Source organism: Electrona antarctica (genome assembly GCF_951216825.1).
Source record: "Electrona antarctica genome assembly, chromosome: 12".
Classification (NCBI taxonomy): Eukaryota; Metazoa; Chordata; class Actinopteri; order Myctophiformes; family Myctophidae; genus Electrona; species Electrona antarctica.
Window position 1 is genome coordinate 39,084,722 of NC_136793.1, and position 15,346 is coordinate 39,100,067.

General features: G+C 41.9%; 1 protein-coding gene across 1 annotated transcript in view; it reads left to right on the top strand.

The window, feature by feature from the left end:
* galnt9 (polypeptide N-acetylgalactosaminyltransferase 9) overlaps positions 1 to 15,346 on the top strand; it is a gene marked incomplete at its 5' end in the record, with an annotated part of 114,033 nt that overhangs the window by 45,691 nt on the left and 52,996 nt on the right. The window contains one exon of the mRNA XM_079516512.1: positions 13,270 to 13,467. Coding sequence (XP_079372638.1) covers positions 13,270 to 13,467 — 198 coding nt within the window. The remainder of the gene's footprint in view (positions 1 to 13,269; positions 13,468 to 15,346) is intronic.

The following is a 15,346-nucleotide window of genomic DNA, read 5'->3' on the forward strand; positions in this document are numbered from 1 at the left end:
ATGCACACACGCACACACACATCGATGGCTGTGACATGTGCTCGTCCATTTTAGCTGTTCTCTCTCTCTCTCTCTCTCTCTCTCTCTCTCTCTCTCTCTCACATTGTCACACTCTCTCTCTGTTGGTTGAAATGAATAGCATTAAACGAATGGCAGTGATTGTAATGAGAGACCAACTGTTCACAGGTGCATGGATGGGGAGCTAGATAAATGCAAATACATTTATATTGTTTCGTTTTTTTTTTTCTTCTTCCCTAAATTCTGCTGTAGGCCTATTGCAATCCGCCGCTTTATTCATGATTACTGATTAGCAGTGTAGCCAGAAGCGACTACCCACTGAGTGTGTGCTGCAGATAAGAGAGCTTCTCTCGTCACGGCGAGGCTTATAATGAAATACGTGGTTCAGAGAGCGGCTCCTTGATGACTTGAATGGTGGGCAAATTGCTCAGCTACTTTGTGACCTATTGAGCTTTGGCTTTGATTTAGAGTGAGTCATAGAATGAAGAAAGAAAGAAAGAAAGAAAGAAAGAAAGAAAGAAAGAAAGAAAGAAAGAAAGAAAGAAAGAAAGAAAGAAAGAAAGAAAGAAAACTCAACAAAGTTCCTCTCAATCATTAAGGATTATCGTTTTTATTCTTAATCCGTTTTTGAATCTTTTTTTAACCCATTTAGACATGAGACCGATTCTAAATCCTGACCTGAAAAACTCATTTTATTAAAAAATTACAAAACATATATGTTGCTATATACTGTACATAGCAACAACAGCCCCAAAAGGGGTTACATAATATTATAGGTTCCTGGTCTAAATGGGTTCACTTCATATACACAATATTTGTCAAACAAGACTTAACAGTTTTCAACACTGGTTCCAATAAATCATGGATGTTGAGTGTATCTGTGCTATCTATATTTATCCTGGCCGATGTCAACTGTGCTATTGTTTTAAACTCTGCATCAAGGAGATTTCCTTCTGTCCTCGAGAGCTGGGAAATATCTATATTTTTTAGCTAAAGTGAAACTCTAGCTCACTGCGGTTGACTGGCTGTAGCTCTAGTATGGTTTCCATCCGTCTAGGAAAGCGGGGGAGGATGCAACGGCTTACACGGTGAGTGTGTGCTTCACAGAGCACACAGAACCCAGGCATGTTTCCAAAAACAGTGAAAAACGATGACACATATTTATGGTGCCTTTACAGTGGTATCACACAAAGAGCAAATGCATTTAGCGGTAGTATGAAATCTTAGCTCGACACAGGATAAACCTTTTTCATGCCTCTACATCACAGAGGTAGTCAACTTCAAAAAGGCACCATAGTGGAAGTGGTATCCTGTATAATAATATACAGAATATCAATTATTATTATTCCGTACCTCTACCATCTTTGCATTCTTTTTTTTATGGTGGCGGCTGGGGATTGGGCAATTCTAACATACCGGTATGCTCCTGTATAGTCTTGCCGATACAGTATAGTCAAAGAAGGCAGAATGCATAGCTGACTGGATGGCGTCAGATCTGTAAAATCATTAATGCGCTTGAAAATGGCTATAGGCGATGGAGGCTTAGCTGTTCCACAAAGGCTTGTCTCTCACACGCTCCTATATGTGTGTATGGCGGTGCTCGTATGCACATGCAGTGTACATCCCATAGCATTTTGGTCGCAGAGGCACACATGTGGCATCATGTTGAGTTGACACGTGTATCCTTGAAGCTCATACATGGAAGCTACAGCATAGCATGTCAAAATGAAATCTCCACCCTTCTGCGTCGTGCGACGGACAGCTCACATGTTCACGGCGAATCCAGTGAAAGGCAGAATTACTAAAGAGGATCTATTTTCATCACTCTAGGGGCATGATGGTCTCAGGGCATGGTTGTGAATGCAGCTAGATCCCATTATTTGATAGTTTCTATGTTTGAGAAGCTTTCCCCAATTCAAGATGAGTCACAAGGTAATTCCATTATTCTAGAGGGGGTAAGTAAATAAAAATTGGAGTTGTAATCTCAAAGGCGATGTGCGGCTGAGCACTCTGAAGGTAGAGGACAAAGGTAGGGCAGATAGCAAAGCGTCCTCAGACACCATGTTGAATGGAGTACACAGGTGCTGAGATCACAGGGATGTTTATCTTGGCGTACTGTATGATGTGCTTCTATGAGATGACCATGTGTTTGTTTAAAGGTAGGGGGAAGTGTGTGCTCAGCTTGATTTAAAGCCATCCTAAGATACATGCCATTAAACATGATATTCAGTGAGATAGAAGGAGTTCATATTTCAAGACATGATAGAATAGGATAACATATTAATCCAAATCCAGGGTGTTAACAGCAGCAAAGAGTAAACTAGTGTGAAATAAAACATACATCAATAGCTACAGGAATAACCTACAGTATATTCACTTGCAGACACACACTTTTACTCCCCCCCCCCACCCCCTCATATGTTATGCAAAACATTCCCAGGGGGGGATGCACCATTGTGCATTCTGATCCAGTCTATGATTCTGATAGCCTTTGGGCTAATACACTTTTTACCGAGATCTGATCAGGCTCACAGTTTCAAAAAGGTTTCAGCCATGGCGTTTGAAATGGAAGTCTCCCACACCATGCTCCTCTTCCTATAGAGCACTGAAGTCTGACATTATTTTACACATCCTACCTGGGTCGTGTTTTTTTTCCCCCATTCTGAACTCCCATAGATTTTTTTCTAATTGCGTCAAATAAGAACTGTGTTCCAAAATAAACAAAATTATCCTGTAGGTTTGACTCGTATTGAAATGAAGAATCAACTGACTGCGAGAAGACGCTGATGTTACTTCCGCCAAATTTGTTAAAGTTTGGCCAGAAACAGATTGTATTAAATACATGTATGAGTGACTGACTGAAGGCATGTGCACAGCCTCACATTGAGATCAGGCCAAAGGGAGATGCAATGATTGCTCCTCCCTTAGTCAAGTGACTACGTCCCACCTCTTTAATATAACCCCCTCCTTTTTTCCCCCAACCTGTACATATATTACAGTTACACGATATTACAATATATTTGTGTTTATGTTTCATGTCATGATTATGAATTGAATACCCAGGACCGAAAGGACTTTTTTTTTGGTGATATCCATTTGGACTAAGTGTCTGTCTGACTGATCAATCAATCAATCAATCAATCAGATAAGACTCTTCAAACTCACACTCACATTTGCATTCATTCTACCCTTCTAGTATTGGCATTTGCAGTAATATTAATACACAAAACACAACCAGTTAGGTTAGTAAATGTTTATTGAGAATATGCACTGACTAATGCTTTGCTCTTTGTTCCTGGAAGGGCAAAAGATGGTGTTGAGGGTGGAGCCAGCTTTATGCAGATTACCATACCAAGAGGCTTGATTGATGGGGGGATTAGGAAATGTGTGGTTGATTTTACTAAATTCAGAGTGCTGTCCTCCCCTTTATTGGTTTGGTCCACCACTATACGTCTCCCGCATGTGTCATTGTCTGTTAGTTGAGTTCACTTCCTGTTGTGTTATTATTACGTTATTTTAATTTCATTTTCATTCATGTTCTGCTGACCTCTTAATGACCATATGACTTGTTTTGTTTTTGTAATAATTTGTTACTTTTTAAAATTAAACAAACCTTGAGTTTGAAAACCTGTGTTACCTTATGCTTTGACTGCTTGGCCCCTCACACTGACTATCGTAAACAATACAGAACCACCTCCCCGACAGTATCGACAATATTGTTTATTTTTGGACCGATTTTAAGATTTTAAGATGACAAAACTTCCATGACCCAGAGGATGAACAAGTGACGTCAGGACTTCGGTACTACAGTATATACACACAAACCTGTTTGTGATTGAATGTGATGGCCTTGAAGATTGATCCACTTGGTTACCACTGCTTTTCTAGACCAGTGGTTCTCAACCTTTTCAGGCCAAAGCATTTGCGGGGATCCCCAGACAAAAAGGTTGAGAACCCCTGCTCTAGAATAACAATAATACTGGCCTTCCTCAACAGCTTGTTGAGTGGTCCGACAACGACAATCTACCTCAAACCCTAACCATAACCGCAAGCACGGAGCAGCGCATGTTCTTAATCCGGTCGCCAACCTTAACGCATGTTCGCCAACCTTAATCCGGTCGTTTCCCGCATGTCGGACTATTGACATGTCGGAAAAGTGTACGCACCCCGATATTTTAAGATTAAGCGCAGCGACCTATGATTCATTGGTTGCTATGCCAGCTCTTCTGATTTAAAGGGAGCTAGTGACCTTTTCTGTTTTCTCCGTTTCTTTCTCATTTCTTATGTATATTTATTCATTAGGCATAAAGTGCATTGGTAACATTGCATAAAGGGGTTGAATCATAGGGTTTAGAATCGGAGTGAGCTGATAGATTATATTTTGTACAGATATTTAATTACAGTAAATGCATACAAAATAAGTTTAATAAAATAACTTAATTACAAAAAGCATGTTCCCTGCAGGCACTAAACTAGACACACAAGGGAACCGATGCATGTCATAAACGTAGATCAACAGAGGAACTATCAAATCAGCGACAATAATTTGCCACACTAACAATCGGCCGATGCTTAGCATAAGTCCTAATATCCCTGCAGAATTCTTTATTGTGGTTATTATGTGAAATTCAGTTCTGCCAAAGGTACTGCTTCATTCCTATTGTACCAGTTTGTATCTATAATTACAGTATAGAAATCCTCTCTGGTATTTCCTCTCTGGTATTATGAAAAAAATAATAGTTCAGATTTAAGGCTTTATTTTGGAAATTTGGAAATTTGCATAAAACACAATGCATACTCAAGTATGGTATTATGAAAGTAGGGGACATGAAAAAGAGTATGTCTTTCATGTTTTTCGAAATGAGAGAGAGATGGCAACTTGACATAATGTAGAAGGAGATCAGCCGGAGAATCAGAGAAGCAGGGGCGGTATAGAGTGTCGCAGTCCCGCCCGCTTTCATGATGACGACAGACCCGAAAAAGAATGTCCCATGCATTTTTCCCATAGACTTTTCAAAAAGTATTAATTTAAAGATCTGTAAGCCTCGGACAAAGCCAACTCGGATCGTGACAAATCTTGACAATAAACACAATATCTTGGGCCGAACAAATAATTACAAAGAAGAAAAACAACAACAATTGAAGTATTGTACAATTGAGCAATTGAAAGGGTTTCATTTCAGTGTATAATCCATTAGTTATTCATAATTTGGGGTGTTTTTGCTAGTCCATGTATAGAGGCATTTACGGGTTCATCGTTGGTTTTGTCATTGTGTATGCGTTGCGTAAATATATACACTATACACATAGTGTTATTATACACCTGAGGTACTGTATATGAAGGTCCTTCTATCTATTCTGTAGTAACAGCTACAGTATTTAGCCTATCTCTTAATTACTGTGTTGCTGAAGTGTGAGTGTCTGTATTACTGTATTATAGCACACGGCTCAAGTACTTTTATCATATGCTGAAGAAATCCTGCATCATCCATGACAACATAAAGCTGCATACCGTTGGAGGCCATCGATATTGTCCTTTTCTTTTTGCTGAGGTTTGCGTGATCTGCGCAAAAGGACAGTTAACCCATTTTGGGCGGGAACCCCTTTTGGTGCTTTAAACATTGTTATAATTTAGCTATTGAAAAATAGCAGATCTACAAGCTCATAGCGCGCCACTGAGTGGCGCGCTACGAGCTTGTAGGTCTGCTATTTTTGAAAAATCGTGAAAATATTTATTTCAGAAAACTGGAGGATTTAGAAGGATTTTTTAAAATTTTGAGGTCAGGCCTAAATGGGTCAAATGATAAGGGACAATATCGGTGGCACCCAACTGTATCTTTCCATACAATCCCACCATTCTAGCTATGGAGTTTTCTCTATCAGAATCTACACGGTGGGGAGATAAAGTTTTGCTTTCCTTCCCGAGTCCTCCTTGTGCCTTGTTGTCAACAGACACATTGGGGTGATGTCTTCGGAAATAAGGAATCATTTTGGAAGTATTGCTGCTAGCATAAGACGTGTGTGTTGCGCAGTGCTTTAACACAGTCACTGTTTTATCCACACTTTTGGTCATTCTTAAAGGGGAATTCCACTAATTTTCAACATTTTACTATGTCATTAATATACCTTAGAGCTGTTGTGTGGAAATAATAAAAAGTCCCCCCATTCTGTGTTTCCTAGAACTGGAGGTCTGGAAAAAAACATTAACATGGTGAAACACATCTTGATGATGTCATCAAGATGTGTTTCACCATGTTAATGGTTTTTTTCATAATTACAGTTCTAGGAAAAACAGAATGGGGGGACCTTTTTATTATTTCCACACAACAGCTCTAAGGTATATTAATGACATAGTAAAATGTTGAAAATGAGTGGAATTCTCCTTTAAGTAACACTATCCGTAATGCTCCCATACAGCAGACTGAAGGGATGCTGGGGGATCCACTTGCTGTTCCATTAACAAGAATGACTGACAGCCATTGCCAACTGAGAAGTTTCATTGGGATACTGGTGCAATTTCAGAGAGCTGTTTAACACTATGGAATATCATTGGGAGAATACATTCAAACTAGACCGGTGCCCGGCTGTAGAGCACCGAGTCGGTAATGATGGAAGCACCACCCAGCTATGCAATACCCGTTGTACCCGTGTCAGAGTACCTGTTCCACCCATTTGTCTGTATCCCTTTTATGCCCATATATGGAGATTTCTGTATCTGTCTCTCTGTGTCCCTTTATTCCTATGGAGTTCTAAATGTCAGGCATGAAGTTGTGATGTCAGAACAGGCCAGCTCCATATTTGAAGCATGGCCCTGTCCAGAGCCCGGACAGAGGCCTTTTGTGGTGGTTCTGGACACCGTGGGACCGACCAACTCGACACCGGGCACTGCACTCCTTGTGGGGGTGTGTAACGTGTGTGTCGACTTTGAAGTAGGTGGGGCTAACGGTTCTCGAGTTACGTGCATTACAGCCGTACACACGTACGTACGTACGCACGTACGTACAGACAGACAGAGACATGGTGCATTTATACTGTAGTCATAGATAGATGACTGAATGTTCTGAGTCAAATTACTAAAACTGAACTAAGAAACTAAACAATTGTAATGAAAATAATTGCAGGTGTTAATTCAAGTCATGACTAATTGCTAAAAAGGTTAACATTCAAATTTTTGCCACAGAATTGATGTCATCAAAATTATATATTTTAGCCCATTTGCAATGTCAGAAATGAATGGCAGATGACAGTGTAAATCAATCTCAGATGGATATCATAGCTATTATACCAACGAGGTAAAGAGGAGACGGGGTCTTTCATCTGCCAATCTTTAAGAACAGTGATGGTGATGTACTTTTACTAAGCACTCCTGCTGTTATTAAATTATATTTTTTCTAAAGTACTGCTTCTCAGGGCCATATTTTACTGGCATTGCTACTTACAGTTCCATTTGGACCCATTCCCTCTGTAACCCCTGTCCTCTACCTTTATAGTGTGATAAGGAAAATAGAAGAAAATGCTTTTAGAAGATAAATGGCCCAGTCTTTACGAGGGAGAAAGTAGGAGGAAGAGGAAGAGAGCAGAGAAGACAGTGGGCAGAGAGATACAGTGGTGGTTGAAAGTATAGGCGAATATGATACAGAGAAGATGGAGTGTGGGTATAGATTTATCACATAAAACACGCAAATGCAGCTTCCATTTTTCCCTAAGCAATTTGGATTCAGCACGATGTAAGTGTGCCCTCCAGACATTTACGCTTACATGATTTTTTAAGCTTGTATCCAGAGCGACTTGCTGTAGACTGTAGAGAGTAACCATCATTTCCTATAGATTTCCATCATTACAAGCAACCAATTGCAAGGAGTACAACTTACAAGGGTCAGACACATAATTATACTAGTTTCCCCCGGCCAATATCACAGTGAATCTGGAGTGATCATATATACTGTGAAAGAGGGAAAGCTGGAAGAGGAAGCATGTGCAAAGGAGATGGGTGGATATGCTGTCTTTCCTCAGTCCAGATGGTCACATATAGAGGAGGAAGGTGTGTGAGTGAGTAGCCAGACGATCAGAGACCACTCCCTTACGGAGCTATGTGGGTGGTGCAATATTATAACAATATTCAGAGAGACGCCGGTTCTGGTGTTATCAGTCAGCCATCTTTATTTCAGTATCCCCTGCCTCCCCGCAGGGGGGCAGTCTTATCACAACATCTCCCCTCTCAAAAAAAACAAAAACAAAAACTAGTGTAACAACAAAGTCATCAACTTTGGGATAAAAAGGCTAACAGTGGGCACACCTTGAGATCACTCGAAATAGAGAACAAACACTCATAACAACACCTGCATCAATCAGTACAATGTTGTCTTTTTCTTTTTTTCTTCTTGAGTGCCTTCAGTCTTCTGCTCATCAGCATTTGAGCAGGAGAGCCACAGCTGCCTATGGGGGTATTGCGGTATTCAAGGAACCCTATGTGTGGGTCAGAACCCTCCATGTGAGCCTTCTCCAGTATGCGTTTAACGATCTGAACACTCTTCTCCACTAGGCCGTTGGCTTGAGGGTGCCTTGGTGACAACGTGGTGTGCTTGAAGCCCCACTCTCTGCTGAATCTCTTGTACTCCTGTGTGTACTGGGGCCCGTTTTTTACGAGATCGGGAACGCCATGTCTCGCCAGTATGGTCTTTGTCTTCCGAATCACTGTCGCTGCCGCTTCTGACACCATGCAATATTATAACAATATTCAGAGAGACGCCGGTTCTGGTGTTATCAGTCAGCCATCTTTATTTCAGTATCCCCTGCCTCCCCACAGGGGGGCAGTCTTATCACAACAGGTGAGTGGCTGGGTGGGTGGCTGGGTGCCTCTGAGCACGAAAACAGCATGGTTGTTTTTCACCACCTGTGTGCAACCTAACACACACACAAATACACACGCACATATTAACTGTATATATGATGATTTCAGGTGTGCCAGTACAGTACAGTACAGTACAGTACAGTACAGTACAGTACAGTACAGTACAGTACAGTACAGTACAGTACAGTACAGTACAGTACAGTACAGTAGAGGGACCCCCACATGGTAACTCTGTCATTTCTCAACCGTTTCAGACGTGGGGCGGCTCGCCAGGGGTCTGGATATTCCGGGGACTCCCCGGGGACCCCCACACGGTAACTTGGTCATTTCTCGATCCCCACGCGGAGTTGCACCACTCACTTCATGCAGTGTGATTTTTCATTTTTGTCTCCACCAGGCCGAGGGCATGGGGAGAGTATATGTTTGGCAAATTGGTCTGTCCATCCGTGTGTCCATGGGTCTCTGTAGACAGCTAATCTCTGGCACCGTTGGCTTAGCCAAACTCTGCACACACACTCCCATGGATGCCAGAGCTGAACCTCTGCCCCAATTTTTTCACATGGGCCTGTCTGCGCCACCAGGAGACTTATTTTGCAAAACACATTTTTTGACAGTACACCTACAGACATCATGTAGCCATTACACGAAATGGGTCTTTCAGATTTTTCATAATCCATCCTGCTTGGCTAAAATTGGCTTCCAGTTCACAGGACTGCTCCGTTTGAACGAAATGACGCAAATTATAAACACATGGAAGGAAGAAATGCCACTTGAAATGTCTCAAATCAGCCTAATGGTGGCACTATAACTGGCCTATTTCCTGTTTTTACCTATAACTGCACCGAACTGTGTACAGTAAAACTTTGTATGCACACTCCCTAGAGGCCAAGGAAAAACCTTTGCCTTGTATTTTTCACATCTGCGCCACCAAGAGGCCGACTTATGTAAATCAATGTTTTTGATATTTCTCCTCCAAATTTCACGCTAATCGGTACACATGATCTCTAGTCATGTGATCAAGATGGGTCTGTTTGATTTCTCATATTCCATCGTGATTGGCTAAGATTGGCTTCCAAATTTTCAGGAGTGGCCCGTTTTGTACAAAATGCCGCAAAACACGAACACAGCATCCGATTGCGGTGAAACTGTGCATGCCACTTGACATTTTTCTAAAAACGCTCCTATCCTGGAGACCTGTGCCTTTTTCTAGTTTAATCTCTGAATTGTTTCCATCCATCGAATTTAGATGTAGACGTATCAGTAGGCAGTAGGCAGAGATCTCTGATCGTTTGGATATGGGAGACACGTGTGTGTGTGTGTGTGTGTGTGTGTGTGTGTGTGTGTGTGTGTGTGTGTGTGTGTGTGTGTGTGTGTGTGTGTGTGTGTGCGCGTGCGCGCTGGTGAAGGGGGTATAAGTCAAACGGTTCATCAATCACAGAAAAATAACACCTGGGTACTGACAATATTGTCACAGTGACTGTGTCCCTCTTTGTGTGTCTTGTACACCTGTGGATCTGAACCACCTGAATGCTTCAGGCACACGGCTAGAGAAACAAAGTGTTACAACCCTGAGGACGTATGTTTACATTTGTGGCTGTTCATTGTCTTGTCTGATTTCAAGTATAGGTTGTGTGATTGGTGAACTGTGTGTATGATGGGTTCCAGTTTTATTGTGTGATGAATGGTGGACTGTGATTGAGTAGGAGGTGACCTGGTTGCTGATTGGCCTGGAGATGACAGCTTCTAGCATATAAGTAATAAATCATCTTTGGACTGTTAACCAGCATGTTGGTTATCCTTGGGTCATCCTTTGAAGGTTCCCCTAGGCTGGGGAATAATAAAAGGGAACAAGCTTGTGTGATATGACGAGCGAGGTCATTCCACAGCTTGGCAGCCTGGAGGAAAAAGAGTCTACAATAGGTTGCTTGGAGCATTGTTCAGGGTGTTGTAGGGAAGGCAGGGACAGATGTCCTGATCAAAGTGTGCAGAAAGGGTTGCAAAGCTGGATCATTTCCGACTGGGAATGCCATGCCCTGGGTTGATTTTCAGTCATAACCTGCAGTGTTTTGGTTGCTGTTTTGGAGCCATTGGAATGAGCACAGAAGTGTGCTCATTTTTTGCAGCTAAATAGCATTTTTGACGTTTTTCAATCTGGGTTTAAAGCGTTTCACAGCACGGAGTCAGCATTGTTGAGGGTTTTCAATGACATTCTATTGACCACTGACTAGTGATTCTGTGATTCTGCTGCTCCTGGATCTAAGCTCTGCATTCGACACTCTTGATCACAATACTCATATCTCTCGTTTAGAGCTTTGTGTTGGTGTCAGAGATACCGCTTTAGCCTGGTTCTCATCCTATTTATCGGAGAGATGCTTCTCTGTTAAATTTGGTGACTTTGTATCGTCCTCCACCCCCCTGTCCTCTGGAGTCCCCCAGGGCTCAATCCTTGGGACAATTCTCTTCTCCCTATATCTCCTTTCCATTGGCATATTTTTAAGAAGCATGGTATTTCTTATCACCTTTATGCGGATGATTTGCAAATCTATATGCCCCTTAAAAAGGACAGAAACGGCTCCCTGACACCTCTGCTTGATTGTCTAAGTGACATCAAGGCGTGGATGGCTCTAAACTTTCTAAGTGTCAAAGAAAGTAAAACTGAGGTTATAGTGTTTGGACCTAGTGGTCCTGGTATCGTTCCCACTGACCAAGGTTCCATGCAGCCTTATGTGAAACCTGTGGTCTCTAACCTTGGCGTCAAATTAGATAACGCCCTTAAACTTGATAAACAGGTTAATGCGGTGGTTAGTTTTTATCACCTAAGGCTGCTTGCAAAAATCAAGTCTGTGCTATCCTTTAGCGATTTTGAGCGGGTTATCCATGCCTTTATGTTGGTTTAAATCAAGCCTCCCTTGCTCGACTCCAGCTAGTCCAAAACTCTGTCTACTAAGAGGAAGTCGCAGGCGTGAGCATATCACACCTGTTTTGGCCTCCCTTCACTGGCTCCCTGTCCGTTTTAGAGTTGATTTTAAAATGTAATTGTTTGTTTTTAAATCAATTAATGGTTTGGCTCCTCTATATCTGTCTGACCTTATTAAGGTTTATACTCCTCCAAGGTCACTGCGGTCTGAGGGCCAGCTAAATCTCAGGCTCACTAAAGAAGACCCGCTTAAAGACCAGAGGCGACCAAGCCTTCTCTGTTGTAGCCCCCAAATTATGGAACGCGCTCCTCCCACGTCAAATTGGCCCCTTCCATCGAGACTTTTAAATCTCGCCTTAAGACCCACCTTTACCTTGGCTTTTAACCCCGCTTGAGTGTCTTCGGTCCATGTTAATGTTTTATTTCACTGTCTAACGCTGCTGCGTTTTGTACATTTCAGTGGTGTCTCAGTTGTTTCACTGTTTGTACTTTGTATTCTTGCTGTAGTTTGTTCTGTGTGGTAGCTATAGTGTATTTGATTTTATTTCTCCTGTACAGCACTTTGTAAACCCTGAGTTTTGAAACGTGCTATATAAATAAAGTGGATTGGATTGGATTGGGGAGAATGTTTTGGTAGGTTGGAGAGCAAGTGCATGTGTTGTGCATTCTGGATCAGTAGGTCTAAAATAGACGCACATGGCCTAAATTATAGCCTGAAACTGTCCACCCCAGAAACATTATGCATACAAATAACAGTGAGTTGTGAAGCTGAAGTCCACTGCCTCCAGACCCACATGTACTGTACTGTTAGCTGCCCTTTGATGGAATCCCAGCAGAGCCATTCTCCTCTGTCTGCCTCTCATCTCTGTAAACTATTTGGACAAAGCTCAAATGGGAATAGACTGGACACATACCATCATAAAGATTATGATTACTTTATTCAGTAACTCAAATCCTTGACTTGTTTTTGATAGATTTCCAGACCTCAGCTCACCTTGATGGAGGTTAATTAAGTATTATTAATACTTACTAATGCTCTCTCTCTAAAATTAAAACAAACATGCATTTAGCTGGGAATTGCCACAGCTCAGCTGCTGCACAAGTGTCAGCTTTTGGTACTTTTGGAAAACGGGATGCTGATATTAGGAACTAGGAATCAGAAACCTTTGAACATAGATGTAATTTCCTGAATTCTGCTGCATCTAGACAACCTCACAATACGTTGTGAGCTTGTACATCTGCTATCGTCAAAGAAGTCTTGACATTAACTATTTTTCTAACAGAAATTTTGTTTGGGACAAAATATGTTCAGATGGTGGTCCACGGTAAAATGCATAATAATTAGGTACTTGACATGAAAAGGTTAGAGAACTACTGCTCTATATGCTGTACCTGAACTTGATGGAAGTCACACATGCCTTACGTGCAGGCAAGCACATTTTTAACTCCTTGTCTCCATGCCCTTTTTCTCGTGTCTGTATAGGGCAGAGCCCATTCTGACCAGGGTGAAGGAGGACCACACCCGCATCATCCTCCCCGCCATCGACAACATCAAGTACAACACGTTTGAGGTGCAGCAGTACGCCAACGCAGCCCATGGCTACAACTGGGGTCTGTGGTGCATGTACATCATCCCTCCGCAGGAGTGGCTGGACAAGGGCGACGAGACAGCACCTATCAGGTGAGTTGCAGGATAGAGATAGTAGATGAGAGAGAACTGAGCAGGTCAACTGGTGTGTATCATTATTGATGACATCGGTATGTGCAATCATGCAGCTGACTTGTCCCAATTTGTAACCACTTTCAACCTGGCGTCCCTGTTTTGAAAAGTTTGAACGTTTAGCTTTAGCAGATTGGCTATTTTTGAAAATGTTTGAATAGGGGTAAAATTAAAAAAAAAAAAAGTTTCAGTTTATGTGTCTATTTCTGTCATAGGGGCGTTATAATGGATCCCACCTCGGTTCTATGAAAGCCCTGCTGTGATTGGCCAGTAGTCACTGTGATTGACAGTTCTTGTTTTTGCAACTATGCTTAAACCCCAAACCTCAGTAAAACTATGACTAAACCTAACCCTAACCTTAAACCTAAACTCATTAAAACTATGCCTGACCGGGAGCCAATCAGACACATGGCAAGGTGGGTCTATATACTGTATGTTGGTGGGATTCATAATCACGCGTCAGAGAGGCTTATTGTCGGTATCCACCAGAGTGCGGGAGTCTATCCCCGTTTCACTATACGCTATAGAGCGTCGCAGTCCCGCCCCTTACCATGGACCAGGAAATGATTCTCCGTTCATTTTCCTCATAGACATTTCAGAAAGTATTTATTTAAAGACGTTTACGCCGCGGACAAAGCCAACTCGAGTCGTGACAAATCATGACAACAAACACAATTTTTGGGGCCGAAAAAATAATTAGAAAGAAGAAAAAAACGGCAGGTTACAACACTTTTTGTTGTTTTTCTTCTTTGTAATTATTTGTTTGGTCCAAAATATTGTTTGTGTTGTCATGAGTTGTCACGACTCGAGTTGGCTTTGTCCGCGGCGTAACCGTCTTTAAATAAATACTAATAGAAATGTCTATGGGAAAAATGCATTGGGATTCATTTCCTGGTCCATGGTAGCGGGACTGCGACGCTCTATAGACCCCTGGGAGATGGACTGCAGAGGTGGAGTGCAACACCTCAGCTCCCAGTATATTGCATGATTTGGAGGACCAGTCGTACTACTCATGCATTGAGTTGCAGGCTGCGCCTGGCATAGAACCCATTATCTTGTGGTCGAAAGGCCACACAAATATTTAATATTTACTTGCTTGAAGATCAAAATCGTGATCGGCATCGGTCCCAAACATCATTCATCATTGATTGGGCCATCCATAATGGATGAGGGTGTGTGAAGAAATATGCAGAAGCTGCCATCAAAACTAAAAACAACTCAGTACAAACACACTCATATACATACAGTACATGCGTATTGACGCACACACACACACACACACACACACACACACACACACACACACACACACACACACACACACACACACACACACACACACACACACACACACACACACACACACACACACACACACACAACACATGTGCATACTCTCAGAAATGTACACAACCTGGGACCAAGCGGGCCTTCCACCGAAAGCTGAGTCTAATTCCAGTGATATATTCATTGTTTGATGGTAGCACACATGAGGTATGCCATAGCCATGTTATTAGGATAATTATGTGGTACATTACTAGCAACGTGTTCCTTTAACACAACAGCATGGACAGAAGCACTGACTGTCATCATAAAGATTCTTCATGATTTATTATTGTTTCTGTAAAACAAAAAAAACAAAAAAGCATAAATGGGCATATAGGCTAGCATGTCAATTATTATTGGATTTGAAAATATTCAGCAGTTTGAGTAGTTTTATCCAAATTATTGCAGATATCCAGTGTTCCATTTGAGATATAGACGTAGGTTTGGCTGGGGCAAGGTCAGGGCAACACTTACAGTACTATGAAGGCCATTGCAAAGATCCTATATATTATTC